The 21,669-nt window shown below is 38.8% G+C and overlaps 1 protein-coding gene and 1 pseudogene across 1 annotated transcript; both read right to left on the bottom strand.

Annotated features, from left to right (window-relative positions):
- Positions 1-12,728: 12,728 nt before the first annotated feature.
- On the bottom strand, positions 12,729-14,096 carry LOC125218004 (ADP-ribosylation factor-like; annotated as a pseudogene).
- A 1,547-nt stretch (positions 14,097-15,643) lies between these two features.
- Positions 15,644-17,328, bottom strand: LOC125218003 (tyrosine N-monooxygenase-like). Its single transcript, XM_048119593.2, has 2 exons — positions 16,393-17,328; positions 15,644-16,285 (listed from the first exon to the last, which is right to left on the bottom strand). Exons 1-2 carry the CDS (start codon positions 17,323-17,325, stop codon positions 15,644-15,646), a joined length of 1,575 nt encoding a protein of 524 aa, XP_047975550.2. The 5' UTR covers positions 17,326-17,328.
- Positions 17,329-21,669: the final 4,341 nt, after the last annotated feature.

The following is a 21,669-nucleotide window of genomic DNA, read 5'->3' as shown; positions in this document are numbered from 1 at the left end:
AACAAAGAAAATAAGAATTTCACAACCTAGATGGGCCTAGACTACCTATCGTGAAAGGTTGTAATGTCAGTCCGATTATTCCTAAGCCTTAATGAAATAAGATGACGTTGGTGTGGTATAGCATTGAATTGGATCTAACAGCAAGACGAGTCTTTATGCTATCTACTGAAAGACGAAGTCTTGATAATTTGTTTCTTAATCAATGTACGTTAGCATTGAGCATACGATATTGATTGAACACTACTTTGACTTGCCAATAGGTGCGGGTTTTTCGTAACCCAAGAATCCTGGCATATTGGGTAGTGTAGATTAATATCTAGAGGTGCTAGGATTGCTATTATATCGAATCATGCGCGAGCTGAGTCTCATTTGATAACGTTCACAAGAGGAGCTCGAAACGAGGACTTTGTTATTCGGAACCTAGCTAGTTGGAGTTTGATTACTCTATGAATAATAAATAAGTGTTTCTTGCTGAGTCCACTCTTGGAGTAAATGTGTTAATTAATTAAGTTCATAGACACTGATTAATTAATGAACGTTCCTATCTTAAGTGCGGGAAATAAATAATAATAAATATTGGAAACCCTAATTACTTGTAATCTCGGATTTGGATGGGGAGTGCAATATTACTTCTGTAGGGGCTCTTCGTAATATTCCAATATAAGCTTGTATTAAATTGTGGGTTCAATTTAATTAGAGAAAAACTAATTGGGAGAGCTCATATCCAAAGCCTTCCATAGATCCCTGGCTGGGCAAAATATGTGACTTAATATAAATAGGAGAATAAAGGAGACATAATACACACAATTTCAGAGACTAAAAATTCATCCCCTTCAGTGTATAGGAGATGATGAAATTTTCGTCCTTCAGCTCACTCCGTGAGTAGTTTTTCTGTCCTCCATTATTCGAGTCCTTGTACTATGGTAAGATCAGCCCACACTGATATCTACGTACTATCCGGGAACCAGTCAGAAGATTCGTGGTCTAGTAATCAAGATCTTCATGTGGAGAAGGCGCGAGCCATCTTCAATTCTTTGGAGAATTAGAAAGGTAAATTGGCTAACTCCGTAGGAACATGTTTTAGGATTTCAATTATGCTAAAACGTGTATGAATTCAAGTTGTGAGCAGGATACATGTGATAATTGCGCGAATAGAATTTATCTAAATAATCTGCTAAATAGATCAGGATTATTATGTAATCGATTTATGTATGCTTCCGCTGCCAACACTTCAATTGGTATCAGAGCCAGTCTTGGCTCTGATTATTTGGATTTAAATTTCACGAAATTCATGTATGCATGTTTTAATTGATTGCGAAGCATGGTCTTGCGTTTTGTTATATTTATTTATGCATGATGAACTCAAGAACTATTGAATCAAGAACTTGAATTATTCGAACATACGAGACGTGTGATTCGTCGGCGCTTGCGCTGAGACGAATCGCACCACGCGCGATCGAAAGAGTGTCACCGATTGAGTGGGAGCCGAGAGTCGACGGTGATGGGGCGACGCGCAGACGAGCATGAGCTCATGCGCACCGCCGGGCAAAACCGCAAACCCTAGGCGGCGGCCCGATGCGAGATCGGCGATGGTAGGCGTGGCGTGGTGGTTCGTCCGAGAACCACCGAGATGCTGAGCAGCTGAACCCTTAACCCTAAGCAGAAGGTCCGACGTTGCTTCTGAATCTGGCCGAGACCGCCGCGCGTCGACGTGAGGCGATGGCCGATGCAGTGAGAGCGATCGTCGGTGCGGCTGGGCGAGACGATCCGACAATGCTGGCCGAGAGGAGCTCTATGCAACGCGCAAGTCTCCTGGCCGAGAGCAAACACCGGCGTCTCGAGACTTTCCGGTCGAGAAGCCGAGACGAGGGTTGTGACATGTGGCCGAGAGCAGCTGCGCCGATCGCACGCGCTACTGGTCGAGGCACGTGAGCGATCAGGCTTGCCAGATTCCGGCGAGGAACTCACCGGAATTTCATCGTTAATCGTGCGTGCAAACCTCGTACGATGAGATAACGATGAAGGAATATATTAATGATTATTTAATTCCTAAATTAAAAGATATCATTAAAATAATTATTTAATGGAAATAAAATATTTTGGGAAGATTTCCCTAGATTTTAGGAATATTTTGATTATTTTCTATATCTATGGAAATAAATATTTATATTTAATCCTAGATGATATAGATGAGAATAATTAATGAGTTTCCTAAATATTATATATCTAGATATCCTAATTAGGATAGATATATAAGAATTCATTAAATAATATAATTCTCTTCCCAATCTTGAACATGGAATAATACGAATTTAATTATTTGTGTCTTATTAAGATTTAAATAATTAATTTATTTTAGATATATCTTATAGTAGACACAAATAAGAATTAAATTCTAAAATTATTAATTTCCTAAAGTAAGATTATAAAAGATAATAAAATATTTAATTATCCAGTCAATTAAATACCAAAAAAATTTAATTAAGCCTTCATCTGCCTTAAGGATAAGGATAATTAAGAAAAACTATAATCGAAATATCTAAGCGATACTTATGAACTTAAAGTTTGTATATGGTCTCCATCGATTGGTCTGCAATTTGTGAAGCTTATTTTTAATATTTTCGCCACCCATTATGTGGGGACAATAATCCTAAGAAATTAGTAAGTTCATGAGGGTGGACTTCTCACATAGATAGTGTGAACTAGAATGCGATTTCTAATATTATCGGCACCCATTATGTGGGGACAATAATCCTATGAAATTACGAGATTCAGGGGTTCATGCAAAATTTATGAGATAGCTTGATCTTGTTAGCGGCACATGAGCATTGTTATGGGAGTGTCTCGTAGAAATAAGACTCTGTAATGCTAAATCTGGTGGTCGTGCTTAGGCAACATTAGGCGGCCATGCCATTATGTGGTCTTTGGACTATTCGTCGGTATTGTGACCAGTAATATGTAAAATTTTAATGCGTATTGACCTCTTATGAAGGGTACAAAATTTTAATTTTACAGTTGTAAGTTTTTTGAAAAGTTTTATGGTTAATCTAATCAAGCTTCTTACATAAGTTTATGACAAATAGTAAATCTTCTGTTTTTTCAATGCAATTAAATCGTCAAAATGTCGTGCAATCCTCTCTCTTCAATACTTAAAGAAAACAAACTCGAGGGCCAAAATTACATAGAATGGAAACAAAATTTGGACATCGTTCTCACAGCTGAAGAGTACAAGTTTGTGCTCACTACTCCACGCCCCCCAGTACCGGCGGCTAACACTGCGGTGGGAGTTCAGAATGCACATAGGCGGTGGCATAAGGCAAATGAGATGGCTAAGTGCTATATGTTGGCTTCTATGTCATCAATACTCAAGCATCAACATGCTGCCATGGAAACTGCCGCCGAGATAATGCAAAATCTGACTAATCTTTTTGGTACTCAGAATCGAGCGACTAAGTCTCAAGCCTTTCGAAGTATCATGGCGAAGACAATGAAGGAAGGCTCATCTGCGCGGGACCATGTCCTCGATGATGAGCCACCTCAATCGAATTGAGGTTTTAGGAGGGACGATTGATCCCGAGTCCCAAATTATTATTATTATCCTTCAGAGTCTTCCCCCTAGCTTCCAGCAGTTCAAGCTCAATTTTGAGATGAACAAGCGGGACTACACCTTTGCTAAGTTGTTGACTGAGCTTCAGTCGGTGGAGGACCTTATGGTTCAAGCTAAGGCGACCATGTTGAGTATGACGCCTAATTCCTCTGGCTCTAAGCCTAGAGAAGAAAAGAAAAAGGCAACAAACTCTAGTGTGGCCAAGAGTGCTAAGGGAAAGAAGAAGAAGAAGAAGAAGAAGAAGAAGAAGAAGAAGAAGAAGAAGAAGACTAGTAAGAAGTCTTCTTGGTGTTTCAAGTGTGGAGAGAAGGGGCATTGGAAGCCAAAATGTCCTAAAAGGGGCAAGGCTACAGGTATGCACCAAGCTCTAGTGGTTGAGTCATGTTTGGCTTCGACATCTACTCATACTTGGGTTATTGACACTGGAGCTACTGATCACATTTGTTTTGGTCCTGACTTAATGCAGGTGACAAGGCGGCTACGTGATAGTGAGATCGAGGTCCAGCTGGGCGACGCTACTAAAGTGGCGGCCATAGCAGTGGGAGATGTTTATTTGCGTTTTAGCAGTGATAGATTTTTTATTTTGAAGAATGTTTTGTTGATACCTTCTTTTAGAAGAAATTTAATTTCAGTTTCTAAATTGGTTTATGATGGATATTCGATTTCTTTTAATGACAATTGCGTTGTTAAGAAAGATGACCCTTATATTTGTCGTGGTATCATGGAAAACAATCTGCGCACAATCACATCTACCCAGTTTAATCGCAAATCTGAACTCAATACAACATCAAAAATTTCAAAGAAAAGCAAAGAACCTTCTAGTTCAATGACTGATATGTACTTATGGCACCTAAGAATTGGTCATGCGAATGAAAGAAGGATCCATTCTCTTGTGGATCAAGTCCTTTTTAAGGGTCTAGAGAATGAACCTTTTCATACGTGTGAATCATGCCTTGAAGGCAAGATGACCAAGAGACCTTTTAAGGCCAAGGGAAATAGGGCCAAGGAAGTACTAGAGCTTGTTCATACTGATGTATGTGGACCAATGTCAACCGAGGCACGGGGCGGTTTTCGAGACTTCATCACCTTTATTGACGACTTCTCGAAAATTGGATACGTCTATTTGATGCGCCACAAGTCTGAATCTTTTGATAAGTTCAAAGAGTTTAAGGCTTATGTGGAGACGTATCTTGGAAAGAGTATCAAAAGCCTGCGATCTGATCGCGGAGGCGAGTACCTTAGTACAAATTTTTTGGACTACTTGTCAGTGGCGGGAATTGAATCCCAGATGACCGCACCGGGCACGCCCCAGCGGAATAGCGTGGCTGAAAGAAGGAATAGGACCTTGTTAAACATGGTCCGGTCGATGATAAGTTTTGCCCGGCTACCTATTTCGTTTTGGGGACATGCCTTGCTATCTGCGAGTCATATTTTGGACAACTTACCGTCAAAATCTGTACCTATTACTCCTTATGAGTCGTGGATTGGGCGCAAGCCTAATCTAGCACATCTCAAGATTTGGGGTTGCCTGGCTCATGTATTGGAAAAGGATCCAATTAAGCTGGGATCTAGGACGGAGGTTTGTGTGTTCATAGGGTACCCTAGAGGATCGAAAGCTTATGAATTCTTTAGTCTTCGAGAAAAGAAAGTCATTGTGAGCACTCATGCGACATTCTTAGAGGAAGACTATGTAATGAATCATAAACCCAACAGTGAAGTGGCTCTTGACGAGCTAACTTCTGTTACAAGTTCCATTAACCAAGAACAAGTACCTAGTGTATAAACAATTGCCGAAGTTACAACTTCTACACCAAGTGTTGTAGTGCCGCGTCGCAGTGGGAGGGTCTCTCACGAGCCCGAAAGATACATTGGTCTGGGGGAATCTATGGATCACTCCTCAGACGACAATGTGTTGGATCCCTGGAATTTTGCAGAGGCGAAGGCGGATGCCGATCATAGCGAATGGGTGAAAGCCAAGGATTCGGAACTACAATCGATGGTAGACAAAGATGTCTACAATTTGTCTATCCTACCCGAAGACTGTACTGCCATTGGGAGTAAGTGGATATACAAGCGTAAACATGGACCCAATGGACGAGTTAAAGTCTATAAAGCTAGACTAGTGGCCAAGGGGTATACCCAAAAGGAGGGTGTCGATTATGACGAGACCTTCTCCCCAGTGGCCATACTCAAATCGATCCGGATACTTTTTTCTATAGCAGCCTACATGGATTGGGATGTATGACAGATGGACGTCAAGACTGCGTTTCTAAATTGGGAGTCTTGAGGAGACCATCTATATGGAACAAACCGAAGGCTATGCAGTAAAGGGCAAGGAGCACATGGTTTGGAAGCTTAAGAAGGCCATTTATGGCCTTAAGCAAGCATCTAGATCATGGAACTAGTGTTTTGATCAGATTGTTCATAAGTTTGGATTCGAAAAGTGCCCGAATGAAAGCTGTGTCTATAAGAAAGTTGAAAAGGGGAATGTGGTGTTCTTAGTTTTATATGTAGATGACATTCTTCTAATTGGAAACAATAAAAAGATGTTGTCATCAGTACGAACATGGTTGTCAAACCGGTTCGAGATGAAGGATATGGGAGATGCGGGACATATTCTCGGTATCAAGGTCCTTAGGGATCGTGAAAAGAGGACGCTGTGCTTATCCCAAGAACCCTACATCGACACGGTACTTAGACGCTTTAGCATGCAAGATGCCAAGAAAGGTTTCTTACCTTTTAGACATGGCGTCCATCTGTCTCAAGAGATGTGCCCTAAAACGCCATCTGAGATAGTAGAGATGAGAAGGATACCATATGCCTCAGTAGTTGGTAGTCTCATGTATGCTATGCTTTGTACTAGGCCTGATATCTGCTTTGCTGTTGGCATGGTAGCGAGATATCAGTCAAATCCTGGCCAAGGACATTGGACTACCGTAAAGAACATACTCAAGTACCTTAAACGGACTAAGGACTATGCTCTAGTTTACAATGCAGCCGAGCTCTGTCCTTTGGGATACACTGACTTAGATTTTCAAGCTGATCAGGACTCGAGAAAATCTACTTCTGGATATGTGTTCACCTTAGGAGGTGGAGCCGTAATTTGGAAGAGTGTGAAGCATAAATGCATCGCGGACTCTACCATGGAAGCCGAGTATGTGGCTGCTTCGGAGGCCGCAAAAGAGGCTGCATGGTTCAAGAACTTCCTTATGGACTTAGGTGTGGTTACGAATCTTCCCAAGAGCATCACCATTTATTGTGACAATTCTGGTGCTGTGGCGAATTCAAAGGAACCACAGGCTCATAAAGTGAGCAAACACATAGAGAGGAAGTATCATATCATAAGAGATATAGTGCAGAGATGAGACATCCAAGTGCTCAAGATTGCGTTAGAGAACAACCTAGCAGATCCCTTTACTAAGGCTTTTCAAGCTGATTAGGACTCGAGAAAATCTACTTCTGGATATGTGTTCACCTTAGGAGGTGGAGCCGTAATTTGGAAGAGTGTGAAGCAGAAATGCATCGCGGACTCTACCATGGAAGCCGAGTATGTGGCTGCTTCGGAGGCCGCAAAAGAGGCTGCATGGTTCAAGAACTTCCTTATGGACTTAGGTGTGGTTACGAATCTTCCCAAGAGCATCACCATTTATTGTGACAATTCTGGTGCTGTGGCGAATTCGAAGGAACCACAGGCTCATAAAGTGAGCAAACACATAGAGATGAAGTATCATATCATAAGAGATATAGTGCAGAGAGGAGACATCCAAGTGCTCAAGATTGCGTCAGAGAACGACCTAGCAGATCCCTTTACTAAGGCTTTGGCGGTCAAACCGTTCGAGCGATATGTAGAAGGGATGGGAGTTCGACTCATTCAAGACCTCAACTCGCTTTCGGTATAAATGGGAGAAATTAGACGTAGTGCACATTTTTTTGTATACTCGAGAGTGTTTTGAGTATAAGTGGGAGATTGTTAGAGTTTCTATACTAGAAATCACATTTCAAGTGATTGGATACTGCAAAACTCTATATTTATTTTCCAATTAATGCAACAGAGTATTTTTATCGTAATGTTGTTATGATTTACATTTAATGGGTGTTTATTGCATATTTAAATGTATAATCAACGTAACAAAGTCTAAGTCTTTGTTTTAGTAGACCGGTTATGGGCGTCGTCCACTGTAAGATAACACGGTCAGTTCTGAACAAAGAAATTAAGAATTTCACAACCTAGATGGGCCTAGACTACCTATCGTGAAAGGTTGCAATGTCAGTCCGATTATTTCTAAGTCTTAATAAAATAAGATGACGTTTGTGTGGTATAGCATTGAATTGGATCTAACAGCAAGACGAGTCTTTATGCTATCTACTGAAAGACGAGGTCTTGATAATTTATTTCTTAATCAATGTACGTTAGCATTGACTGTACGGTATTGATTGAGCACTACTTTGACTTGCCAATAGGTGCAGGTTTTTCGTAACCCAAGAATCATGGCATATTGGGTAGTGTAGATTAATATCTAGAGGTGATAGGATTGCTATTATATTGAATCGTGCGCGAGCGGAGTCTCGTTTAATAACGTTCACAAGAGGAGCTTGAAACGAGGACTTTGTTATTCAGAACCTAGCTAGTTGGAGTCTGATTACTCCATGAATAACAAATAAGTGTTTCTTGCTGAGTCCACTCTTGGAGTAAATGTGTTAATTAGTTAAGTTCATAGACACTGATTAATTATTGAACGTTTCTATCTTAAGCGCGAGAAATAAATAATACTCCCTCCGTCCCAATAAATATGAAACGTTTGCTTTTCGGGACATGATTTTATGTTGTGTTGTTTTGTGAGTTAACGAATAGAGAGTAAAGTAAGAAAGAGGGAAAAGTAGAGATAAAATTATTTATATTTTAAGAAACGTTTCATTTTTAATGGGACAACCCAAAAAGGAAAACATTTCATTTCTAATGGGAAAGAGGGAGTAATAAATATCGGAAACTTGAATTACTTGTAATCTCGGATTTGGATGGGGAGTGCAATATTACTTCTGTAGTGGCTGTTCGTAATATTCCAATATAAGCTTGTATGAAATTGTGGGTTCAATTTAATTAGAGAAAAGCTAATTGGGGGAGCCCATATCCAAAGCTTTCCATAGATCCCTGGCTGGGCAAAATATGTGACTTAATATAAATAGGAGAATAAAGGAGACATAATACACACAGTTTTAGAGAATAAAAATTGGCCCCCTTCAGTGTATAGGAGAGGACGAAATTTTCTTCTTTCTGCTCACAATGTGAGCAGTTTTTCTGTCCTCCATTATTTGAGTCCTTGTACTTTGGTGAGATCAGCCCACACTGATATCAACGTACTATCCGGGAACCAGTCAGAAGATCCGTGGTCTAGTAATCAAGATCTTCACGTGGAGAAGACGCGAGCCATGTTCGATTCTTTGGAGAATCAGAAAGGTAAATTGGCTAACTTAGGAACATCTTTTAGGATTTCGATTATGCTAAAACGTGTATGAATTCAAGTTGTGAGCATGATACATGTGATAATTGCATGAATAGAATTTATCTTTATAATCTGCTAAATAGATCAGGATTATTATATAATCGATTTATGTATGCTTCCGCTGCGAACCCCTTCAATCCGAACCGGGGAGATGATTGGGCGTGGCACTGAACACGATGGGCTTTACTATGTGGATGAGATAGCTCAAAAAGGGACTGCCATGCTAACTCACGGATCAACTGACCGGAAAGCTTGGCTTTGGCATCGGTGCTTGGGTCATCCATCTATTGGTTACTTAAAATTGTTATTTCCTAGTATTATTCCTAAGCATGACATGTACTGTGAAACTTATCTTTTATCCAAAAGTCATCGAAACTCTTATCCATTAACTAATACTCGCGTTGAAACCCTGTTTGCCTTAGTACACTCTGACGTTTACCCATTTCTATAACCTTATCCAAACTCAGTTTCACAAAACAATTCCAGTCCTTCGGTCAGATAATGGGGGGGGGGGGGGGGAGGGGGAGTTCATTAATTCTAACATGAAACAATTCTTCCAAAACAAAGACCTTATACACTAAACCACATGTGCTCATACTCCCGAACAAAACGGTGTGGCTGAAAGGAAAAATCGAGCTCTCCTCGAAATGACTCATTCTATGCTTATAGAGTCAAAAGCCCCAAAACACTTCTGGCCAGAAGCCACTGCCACCTCAGCCTATCTCTTTGCCCACAAGTGTACTCAAACACAAAACTCCCCTACAAGTCTTGTCCGCCTACACAAAAATCCCTCCGCCCTTACTCTTGAACCTCGCGTCTTCAGATGCTCCGTTTTTGTCCACATTCCTAAACATGAAAGAATTAAACTATCCCCATGTGCTATTAAATGCGTATTTGTAGGATATGGGGTAAATAAAAACGGATATAGGTGTTTCGTTCCAAAGTCCAACCGTATGTTCGTTACAATGAACTGCAACTTTCTTGAAACTGAGTATTTCTTTACCCATCTTCGCGGTCAGGGGGAGAGTAATGTTAGGGATAACAATGATACGGACCCGCTAAGTTGGATCTCGATGCCATTGCCAATGCCAAGCAATCCTGATGCGAACCTAACAGAGAAAACAGTAAGCAATTCGGCTGAGCAAGTCTCTGATGTGGTAGAGTCTATTGTGGAAGGTGACATCGCCTCAAATATATCTCCGTTAAGGTTATCCAATGTAAGTACTTATGTAGATACATATAATTGTTTGGCTAATACTGTAAGTGCAGAAGAAAATTCAATTGAGGCCGAAAAAAAGGAAATCGAGGAAGTCGAGGTCGAAGGAGTTGACCCTGACACTGGGAGATACATACTTCCACCAAGGCCGAACATAGGAGTTCCACCCAAAAGGTATACACCAGAAAAGATTGACAGGAAAAAACGCTACTCTATTGTGAACCTAGCCAAAGGCCATTTATCAGAGATGGCTCGGGCTTTCGAGAATGCACTATATGAGGAAGAAGAAATACCACAGACATGGGAAGAAGCTGTTAGGATTGGTATACTGAAAAGCATATTTCGAGCATGTTGCACGGATAGAATTGCTTGGATACAATAAATTCTACAATCCACTTTTAACCCAAGGCGAGAAGTAGTAATTTTATCGCATTGATGTTTGCTTGTGCATTTATAAGATGTTTCTCAAACATTTAAATGTATAAGAAGCAAATAAGTCTAATTCTTCTACATAGTAGACTGGTCGTGAACGACGTTCACAGAAGGTGACGCAGTCGGTTCTTTGTAGAAGAGAAATAGAATTTCACAACCTAGATAGGCTTTGGCTACCTATCGTGAAAGGTTGCAGTGTCAGTCCACATATTTCCTTACCTTAGGAAATAAATGACACTGGTGTGGTATAGCACTGAAGGATCTTACTGTTGAGATATGTCTTTCTTGCTATTTACTGAAAGACGAGGTCTCGGTGATTGCTATTTCTTAATCATTATTGATATAACATTGAGCATACGATATTGATTATGCACTACTTTGATTTATCAAATGGTGCGGATTTTTCGCAATCCAAGAATTCTGATATCTTGGGTAGTGGTGATCAATGTCTAGAGGTGCTAGTATTGTTATTGCAATGAATCATGTGCTGGGTGAGTCCAGTTTGATAATATCCTCAACAGGTGTTCGAAAAAGGTTTTATTATTCAGAAACCCGGCCGGTTGGAATTTATTTCAGAATAATAAATAAAGATTTTGAACTAGACAACTCTTGGAAAAATATATTAATTAATTAAAGTCAAATAGCAGACTTAAATTAATTAATGGATATTTATATCTTAAACACGTGAAATAATAAATTAAAGAGGTAAAGCCCGAATTACTCGTAATTTGGGATTGGACGGACAGTCAATATTATTATACTATAGTGGATGATAATAATATTCTGTTTGGGCTTGTATTAAATTGGGACTCAATTTAATTAGTAAAAGACCAACAGGTTTGGCCCAAGTCTAACCTCCATGGATCCCTAATCTGGCCCAACATAACTCTATTAAAAGGAGACTAAATACAAGACTAATTAATTGATTTTTAATCATTAAAATTCGTGCCCCCCTCTTCCAGGGAGTGGACGAAATTTTCAGTTTCACGGAACTGAAGTTCAGTCTTCTTTCTAGTCAAGTCCTTTTGATTCTGACAAGCCTTGCCCACCCAAAGGTCAGATTCTGAGTTCGGGATACAGATTAGAAGATTCGTGGTTGAGTACGAAGAACATCACGTGGAGAAGGCGCAAGCAATCGATGATTCTTTGGAGAATCAGAACGGTAATTCTAATCCGCAGGAATTCATGAATTAGGGTTTTGATTCCTTATTTGTGAATTATATGTGTTCTAGCATGCAATTGATTGTTTAACATGTGATAAATTGATTCCATAATCGGTCAAATAGATTGGTAGATCTGATTTATTTGTTTATGCATGACTTCCGCTGTGCAAGGGGCTCCAATCCCCAACAGAAGCTATGAAACACAAGCATTAGAGGGAAACAACGAAGAAAGAGATTGATGCACTAATTCGAAACCACACATGGGAGAAATGTGCTCTACCAAGAGGGAACCGACCAATTGGTTGTAGATGGGTCTTCACTATCAAAAGAAGACCTGATGGCTCGATAGAAAGATATAAAGCACGACTTGTTGCAAAGGGCTATACTCAGACAAATGGAGTACAAAGCACGACTTGAGAATGGGATTGTGGAACTCCATTTTGTTCGCTCTGAGGATCAACTTGCCGACATCCTAACTAAAGCAGTCAACTCAAGGGCTTTGAAGACATGCTTTTCAAATTGAGTTTTGGAGATCCCACCACTCAATTTGAGGGGGAGTGTTGAGAAAATGAGAAGCATTAAAGAAGAATAGAGTTCCAAAAAGCATTAAAGAAGAATGGAGTTCCAAGATTGGAACGTTTATCATGCCAACCTTGTTCCAATAATAGTGTAGTTCCAAGAATACATTTATTGTAGGATCTCAAGGGTCACCAACATCCCTATAAATACATGGGTGTTGAGTACCATTGCTTTCTTCTCTAAATATGTTGTCTGTTCCATTTAACAAAACCACCCATCATCTTTGTTTCTTAAGCCTGTTAGTCGCCAAAATGAAAGAAATCAAGAACTTGAAATAACACTTGTTGGGAAATACTACAAAGACACAAACCTTATCAGCAAAGATGTCCGAGAGCCAATCCAGCCCCTCATATAGCCCTTCCCCGGAAGTGGAACATGTACTCAGGATGTGCCTGCAATACATGCCAAGAAGAACCTTCAATATTTGACGCAGTAGATCCCATATGCACGGCGTCTTCCATATAAAATAACAGCATAATCTGCTAAGCACAGAGAGTATACCATTGGCGTTGCTGGAGAGAGTGAAGTCCTAGCTTGTCAGTTATCTCAGCAACACTCATAGCGTTTTGAAGATCATTTTTGTTAGCAAAAACAAGCAACACAGCATTCCTTAGGTCGTCCTACATGGCCATCAAAAAACTATTTTTTTTATGTGACTTTAAGTATAAACTAGACAAGGTCACCGGTACATTTTATAGAAAGGAAGCAAACCAAAAGTGTGTATGTTTACCTCGTTTAACATCATATGCATTATATCCCTAGCCTCAACAATACGATCTCGATCATTACTATCAACTACAAAGATTACACCTTGAGTATTCTGAAAGTAATGTCTCCACAATGGCTGAATCTGTAGGGCAGATAATAACAGAATTTAAAGGATTAGCAGCAGTTTGAAAAGTATACTATAATCAAGAGAGCATGAAACATAGCTACAACTATGAAAGGTAGAGCAAGCAGAAACGAATTCATAGCAGACGTTTTACTTAATTTCTCAGCCACTGAGATACCCGAGACATTAGAAGAATCGTTCCATTCTTCGATTATGTATGGATACAAAAGACTTAACACAACACTCTTTCAGACCATCAAAGATAGCAAATGCATCAAAAGACCCTTAGGCTATTTATAATCAACACTTTGAAACTATTGAATCTAGTAATATGAGTAGTATCGAATATGGTATAAGCCAAGTGAAGCAGATGTTGAAACAGAAAATAGAATCAAAGAAAATAAACTATACCTGATACCTTTGATGACCCCCAATATCCTAAACAGTGAACCTAATGTTCTTATATTCAACTGTCTCGACATTGAATCCTGGAGATGATAAAAATAAATTCAATATGAGAGAGTGATTGGCTAAGCTTATTTTAGTAAGCTTATAAGCTCTAAAAACTCAAAAACAGACAAGACATTTAGCAAGAAATAGTAAAGAATGATACCAATTGTAGGAATGGTTGTAACTATTTCTCCCAGCTTCAGCTTGTACAGTATAGTGGTCTTACCAACATCATCAAGACCTACCATAACAATCCGCAACTCCTTTTTGGCATACAGATACAGTCGGCTGAAAGCTTCGTGAAAGACACCCCCATTTTCTCTCTACAAGCAAGCCACGGAAAACGGTATGACAATTGACAGAATAAACAAGTAGCAGCAATGAGGTTTTATCCAAATTCTGCAAAATCTGGAAACAACCAATCGATATCGTAACATGCAAACACAGGATAGGAGGGGAGAGAAAGCTCACAAATTGGTGATCAAGAAATAAAAGTTAAATGATTCGAAAACAAGAGAAGCACGTTGTCCTAAGGGTCTCTGACCTGATCTGAATATCCATTTTTAGTTTAAATTAATAGAGGATTGAAGGCCTAGTCCTCTTCGATATTAATCTTCTTAACTAAATCTATCTAATCTTATGATTAATTAATTTTGAGAAATCAAACCACCAATTTAATTAGTCTCAAAGACTCAAAGTGATTTGAATCTCACTATTCTAGAAGAGAAAAAGAAATTTAAATATTGGAATTCAGTGAGGATCCTTAATTAAGTACTCCATCTCAGAATAAATTTTCAATAAACTATATCTGCTGATTTAGTTAGAATGAATTAAAGAACTAAATAATACTCCCTCCGTTCAATTAACGTTCAATAGTAATAGAGTCATTTTGCTATTTTGGTACGTTCCATAATAATAGAGTCATTTCCCTTTTTAGTAAAAGTCAATACATTTTTCCACACCTATTTTACTCTCTCTTACTTTATTCTCTCTTCATATCTCTACCTTTTGTCATTTTCCACTTTACTCTCTCTTTACTTAACTTACCTAACACAATTTTTCTTAATCTCCGTGCCGAAAAGAAACACCTCCATTACTATAGAACGGAGGGAGTAGGAAACAAACTTATGGCGAAGTTGTAAGTAGGGATGGAAGCATCTAGGACTATATGAATACAAGTATAAATTATTGAAAATATTGATTTCATCTTTTTTGTTAGCAAAAACAAGCAACACATCATTCCTTGGTCCGTCCTAAATGTGCATCAAAGCTATTTTTTTAAAAAAAATGGAGCAACTGATGTGGCTCTAAGTTGTTAGGCCTCGACCAAGTCAAGAAGGTAGGATTACTAACTTAATTATTTTAAGGTAATACTTCAAAACACTCTTTTATTGAAAACGAAAGCAAACCCAAAAGTGCTTGTTTAGTTATTTGCCTCATTTAATATCATATGCAACATATCCCTAGCCTCAACAGCAAGATCTCGATCATTAGATTTCGAACTTGAGTATTCTGAAAGTAATGTCTCCACAATGGCCGAATACTAACACATAACTTATTGTGATTAGTAGATTACTTAGGAAGTCAAAGTTTGTAAGGTATTAGTAGAAAACTGCTTCACAAGTGGCTTCATTAGCAACAATATATCCAATTTCAGTTGAAGAGAGTAAAATCATTAATTTGTTGCTTCTTTGATATCCAATAAACTAATTTTGATCGTAGTGATAATACATACATCCACAACTTACATTATTCTTAGTGATTGTATTGGCTGAAAAGAAAGCATCTTATTAACTAGTACATCATTCTTCGTTATTACAATTATACAATACAATAGAATACCATATAACAAAAAATACAATATTAATTTTGCATAGGTTGAAAATATATTTGTGGGTCCAATCGAGGGGTTGCGTGAGCAATCAATGGCTTAGCTAATGCACCGTCATCTCTAGACTCGGCCAAGTCAATGTTGTTCGTACCGAGAGGTGGCCTCCAGCTAAAACCCTGAATGAGCCTAGCAAGAAGTATAGTGCTCATGGTAGAACCAAGCACGATGCCGGGGCATCCGCGCCTTCCGGTACTGAATGACAAAATTCGCAAGTCGTGATCAGCAAGCACGACTTGTGTTTGTTCATCAAGAATGTGCCGCTCGGGCTTGAACTTGAGAGGCTCATCCCAGATCCTAGGGTTCCGCCCTAGGCCAGGACGACTTAGGATCACATAGCTCTTCTCTGGGATCGTGTATCCACCCACAACAGTATCTTTGGTTGAAATGTGAGGGACATTAAATGGTGCTAACGGATGTAGCCTGAATGACTCTTTCAAACAAGCCTTGACATAATTTAGTTTAGGTATGTCCGATTCTTGGACTAGCCTATTCTTACCTACAACACTGTCCAATTCTTCACATGCCTTAGCAAGTTGGTCTGGTTGATTGATCATCTCTGCCAAAGCCCACTCAGCTGCATTTGATGGATTATCAACCGTTGCAATCATTATTTCCTGCAAAACCAACATAAATCAAATTATATATACTCTCTATGAATTTTGGAGTCCAGTCACAGACTCCGCAACAAATTAACTAAGTAGCTAGAGACTCAAATACTTACGAAAATGAGTGCTTTGATCTCTCGAATGGACAAAAGGGGTTCATTTTCTTGGTTCTTGAGGTTAATAAGAATATCAAGAATATCATGTTCTTCACTGTTATGCCCTAGATTCCACATCTTCACTCTCTTATCGATTGCTGGATCTTGGTATTTTCTTACATTCTTAAGGGCATTCTTCACAATCCTTTTGTGTCCATCCAAATCCAAAAACTCCAACCACGGTACAAAATCAGCTACCCCGAACGCATAGAGACAAGAAAGAATCGCGAACAATCCATCCACGTGTTCTCTTTCTTCAATTCCCGGGCCCCCATCATCCATTCCCGGCCCAAAAAACCTCTCACCAAACACCATTCTCCTGCTCATGTTGCCGCAGTAATGCTGGGTTGTTTCTCTCAAGTTCACCACCCCATTTATGTCCGGATTCGTCCACTGGTTGTAGACAAATCTCACGAGGTGGTCGGCCTCTTCGCATCTCTTCGTGTGGAGCCGCTTGAACACACTCGTGGTGAGCACCTCAGACGCCATAACTCTCCTCATTTTCTTCCACTGATCGCCGGAGGGCGAGAGGATCAGCCCCCGGTACCCGTCAGTGGCAAGGCGGGCCACGAGGTTGTCAGGTCGGGATGCGAAGATGGCGTCGTGCTTCTTCAAGAACTCTCTAGAGAGTTCAGGAGAAGTGACGGAAATGACGTGGACCCCGCCGAGTTTGATGCAAGCGATCTCTGTGCTGAGCTGTTGCATGAGATTGAGTATCCATTGGGACACAGGCTTGTTTGTCAACATTTGCGGGAGGCTGCCAACGAAAGGGAAGGCCGTCGGACCCGGCGGAAGAGGTGGCGCCGTGGACCTTTTCTTGATGGAGATGAGTTTGAAGATGATTAGGGAAAGTAAGCATAATGCTAGGATTTCAAGTTTAGAGATTGTTTCCATTTTCACGTTTTGTTTGAAAAGGTTTAGATATGTTGATAAGTTATTGGCTTATTGCCTTGTGTTTTATAGTGGAAACTTATATGTTGTCTACTTGGATATGCATGTTAGGGCATTACTTATCATGAAAAACACGAGCACATTAATTCTTAAATGTTTACTTAGGTAATGAATCCTAGGTAGTAACAATTTCGTAATGAGTAAGACATGAAAATAGCGTGTTTTATAAATTTGGGCAGTTTATTACTCCATATATATTTATTTTAAGATAATAGTGCAACTTGATATGCATTTATCTACTGTAACTATGACTACTATAAAATAATGAATAGAATTGGAGCTTTATTAGTACAAGTAAGGAATGATTGCAACCCTATAGGTGTGGGACAAATGAAAGAAGCTGCATCGATGACTAAAAGTAAGATCTATTCTTGCATGGTTTGATAAGAAATATAGTACAAGTTACGACACACAATTTAGCACCAAAGCGTAACAGAATCAGCTAGTAGAAGCAATGAGCTGGTTTTATCCAAATTCAGCAAAATCTGGACCGGCAAATTAAACAACCAATGATCGGAAATAACATTGCAAACACAAGCTAAGGGAACAGGGAGAGAAAGAAGAGAAGGATGATCTGTGATTTGAATTTAAATTAATTATGGATTTGAGGCCTATATAGTCTTCTTCGATATTACACTACAAGTAGTTTCTCCTTAATTCAGAGCCTACATGAGCCCTAAACAACGTATATTTTCTACACAAACATGTCACAAACTACAAGAATGATATACTTAAACCTCATATTATTGATTTTGCATAAAGATATATTGGGTTTCCATGTTTTGGCCCCAAATCATAACGTTGGTTGTCATTTTTTTAAGTATTTTTTAGCACAAAGCGATATTGTTTTAGTGTCATTTGATAGAAAAATTCAAGATTCTGGGAGCCTAAAACTAAACGCATCATATATTTAATACAAAGTCGATAGTTTTAGGTTCAATTAAATAGTTCTTATTTATGGTGTTCGATTTCCTAGATAACATAGTATTTAAAATTAAGTTGTGAGATTATTTAGTAGGAGGGGGTTGACTATAACTAATTATCACATGACTATTCATCTGGGATTAACTCATGAGATTTAATTTCATGAATTAAACATAATAAATATTTAATAATGTGATATAATCTTGCAAACTGACACAACAAAAAACTTATCTTTTAGGGTAACAAAAATTGATATGCAATTACTAGCGTTTGGAAATTTTTAAAAATAACCATAATTTAGAACGCAAAAGAAAGTGTCCCTAAATTGAGAGCAAATTATCTTACTCTTTTGCTTTTTTAGGACGCTTCTATTTGTGTCCCCTAATTTTAGTTGGGACACTAACAATGAGGACACTCAATTAAGAGTATGTTTGAATTGGTAAATAGGGACATTTAGAGTGCATTTAATGGTCCAATATGATATTTGATTTGTTGGTTAAATTTTCTGTGCGGCCAGTTCAATGGGCAAGAGCCCGTTGAATTAAGGCTTAAATGACTATTTTATTATCATGAAAAATTTAGTAATAATAATATGTGCAACACTATTTCAATCTTAAATTACTTGGAATTTACTAATATAGCCCTCAGCCTTGGAAATATAGGAAAAGTTAGAGGATAGTTTTGGAATTTCCTATAGTGTTGCTTTAAATTACAAATCAAACATGTGATATTAAGGACTATAGATAACATACCATCAATTCAAACACCACAAATAGAAATGGAAAACCTAGAAAAGCATTGCTACAAAATGATTGTATTCTTAATGAGAGATAAACTTCAATTCAAAAGTGATATAATTAGATACACAAATTAGCGTCATTAATAGCATTAAAAAGTGTCATTATTCATTTTTTTTGTGTTGCAGTGAGAACACCCTCATTGTGTACAAAGCTTGAAGTTTTTACGCCATGCAATATCTAATCCACAACACATTGAGTGTTAATTATGTTTCCTTATTTTCATTTCTTTTTTATTTAGTTCTTTCTTATTTCACATATATGCAATTGCTTATGTAACATACTAAAAATGACTCTAGACGAAATTCATTATTTCAATGGGAAGGGCTCGAAAAATGCCACCCGACCGGGTGGATTTCCATCTCATTAATTCTACCTGGCCAGATACTTCAGTTCGACGCGTCTTTTCAGCCAATTATTCTATCTTTTGGAGTTTCATGTGCTTGTTGAGTGTTCTAGGAAAAATAAATGAAAAAGAGGCAAAAATCAGGCCGTTTGTGCATAGGAGTCAGCAGAGCCTTAAAAGGCTACACCCAGCCGAGTGAATTTCACCCCTATAAATTCCACCCGGCCAGGTATGATGAAATAAGCATTCAAGAGTCCGGAAGGGGTCGAGAAACGCCACCCGGCCGGGTACTTCAGTTTGACGCGTCTTTAGCTGAAAACACGATTTTTGACGAGGAAATCAGAGAAAAAGGCTAGGGTTGCATTCTGCGAGGGGCATTCTACACCTACCGCCTCCATCACTCACACACACCTCCAAGAACATTTTGAGAGAGAGAATTGAAGATTGAAGACTCTAGATTGGAAGATTGAAGGCTTCACTCCTATATTCATTCCACATGAGTTCTTAGTATCCATCTCTTATGTCTTCAATTGAATTCTTTGTTTCAAACATGGTTTTTGTGAAGAACATGAGTAGCTAAACATATCTTGTAGAATTCTTGGCGATGATGCACTAATTTCATAGTTTTTATCCAATTAATTTTGTTCTTACCTTGCTCTAGTAGTTATTTGATTATTCTTGGGTTTACTCCTTTCAATTGCTTGATCACCATTTGATTGTGTAGGATTAATTAGATTAATCGGGAGATGAAATAATTAATCTGGAAATAAGAATAATTCATACCTTAATGCAATAAAACTTGGGAGGGTTGAGGTTTTGAGTGAGGTCTTTGACCTAATCGAACTCTTGGGAGTTGGGGGTTTTAGGATTAGAAGGGGACTTCAATCCTAGCACCTAATCTGCAGGTTTCTCACCTCGGGAGAGGGTTTAATCTAAAATTGTGTTCGACTTAGTAATTCTAGAGACACCAAAAGGTAAGGCAATTTGATTGGATAAGAGCTTGGAATTGTGCATTGAATCCTCGAGTTCTACAATTTTCTCCATATTATGTTTTCACTCTGTGTTTACTTGCTTCTACCTGTTTACTTGTTTATTATATGCTTTTATCAGTGTTAGAAAAAAACCAAACCTTTCCCGATTCTCTAGATAGTAGTCAACGTTTGTTCGTGGTAGTTAAGTTGATACAAATTTGTCTCTGTGGGATACGATACTCTTGCTTGCTAATTGCTACACTAGCCCCGTACACTTGCGGGTATAACTTGTGTTAAAATAAGTTGAGTCAATGTGATAAGTCGTATTCTAAGCCTTGGTTACTGGTCAGTATGTCGTGAAATGCATGTATTATCTGCAAAACAGTTGCTTAAGTGTGCAGGATTGAAGGATCCAAGTCAGTAGGAGACGATTCAGGTGACGCAAGTGAAAAGGGCGCCAGAAGGGTGCGATACTGACCAGGATGCATGCCAGATAAAAGGCTCGAGATGGAGAAGGAGGATAGCTGGGATGATCATTGTCAAGGGCAAAAAGGTCAAAATGCGGGAGAAGTCTACCCTAAAAGCAAGGGCAAGCCTCACTATAAAAGAAGCCACTTAGAGAGAGAGAAACAGTTCTCAGATCGGACAATCACACTAAGTAGAATTCTCTCTAGAAGATCAATCCTTCAGCATTATCCCACCTCTCGTTCCTCGCCATAGCCATGGTCACTTGACGTCCAAAAGTTTGCTGGAGAAGTCATCAGTCCGCCGTTCCAGCCAGTTATCATAGCAGTGTAGTAGTATCATCGCCCGGAGTGGCACAAACAATCTTAATCGCTTTCTTAGTTTAAAGTTTACTTGTTTTCATCATTTAAGTTATTTGCAAACACTCATCGTTGTTGCTCTTTTGAAGTACTTTGTTATTTTCCAACATTTACATTATGAAGTTTCTATTTCGCATGTCACTTTGGTTCGAGTTTGCTTCATTCTGCCTAGGAAAGTTAGATTTAGTTATTGCTTTCAATTTCTAAGTGTTTTCTTATCGGGAGTTGTTGATTTGAAGTTGTAGCTATGTTTAGTCAAGTTTTCGTGCATGAGTTTCTTTTCTGCGCCGTGATTACCACCTTGCATGTCAGTCAGTAGAAGTAAAAGTTGCAGTTTACTGTTTAATTTAAGTTTAAGCATTTTAATCGATGGATCTTGAGTTTGAATTTGTGAATCTGAAGTTCAGTTATGGTGTTTGTGTTTA

The sequence above is a fragment of the Salvia hispanica genome, chromosome 1 (assembly GCF_029641045.1).
Source record: "Salvia hispanica isolate PSC_SH4W2 chromosome 1, Shi_PSC_v1, whole genome shotgun sequence".
In the NCBI taxonomy this organism is placed as follows: Eukaryota; Viridiplantae; Streptophyta; class Magnoliopsida; order Lamiales; family Lamiaceae; genus Salvia; species Salvia hispanica.
Note: the sequence above shows the minus strand (reverse complement) of the source record. Positions and strands in the feature narration are given on the sequence as shown.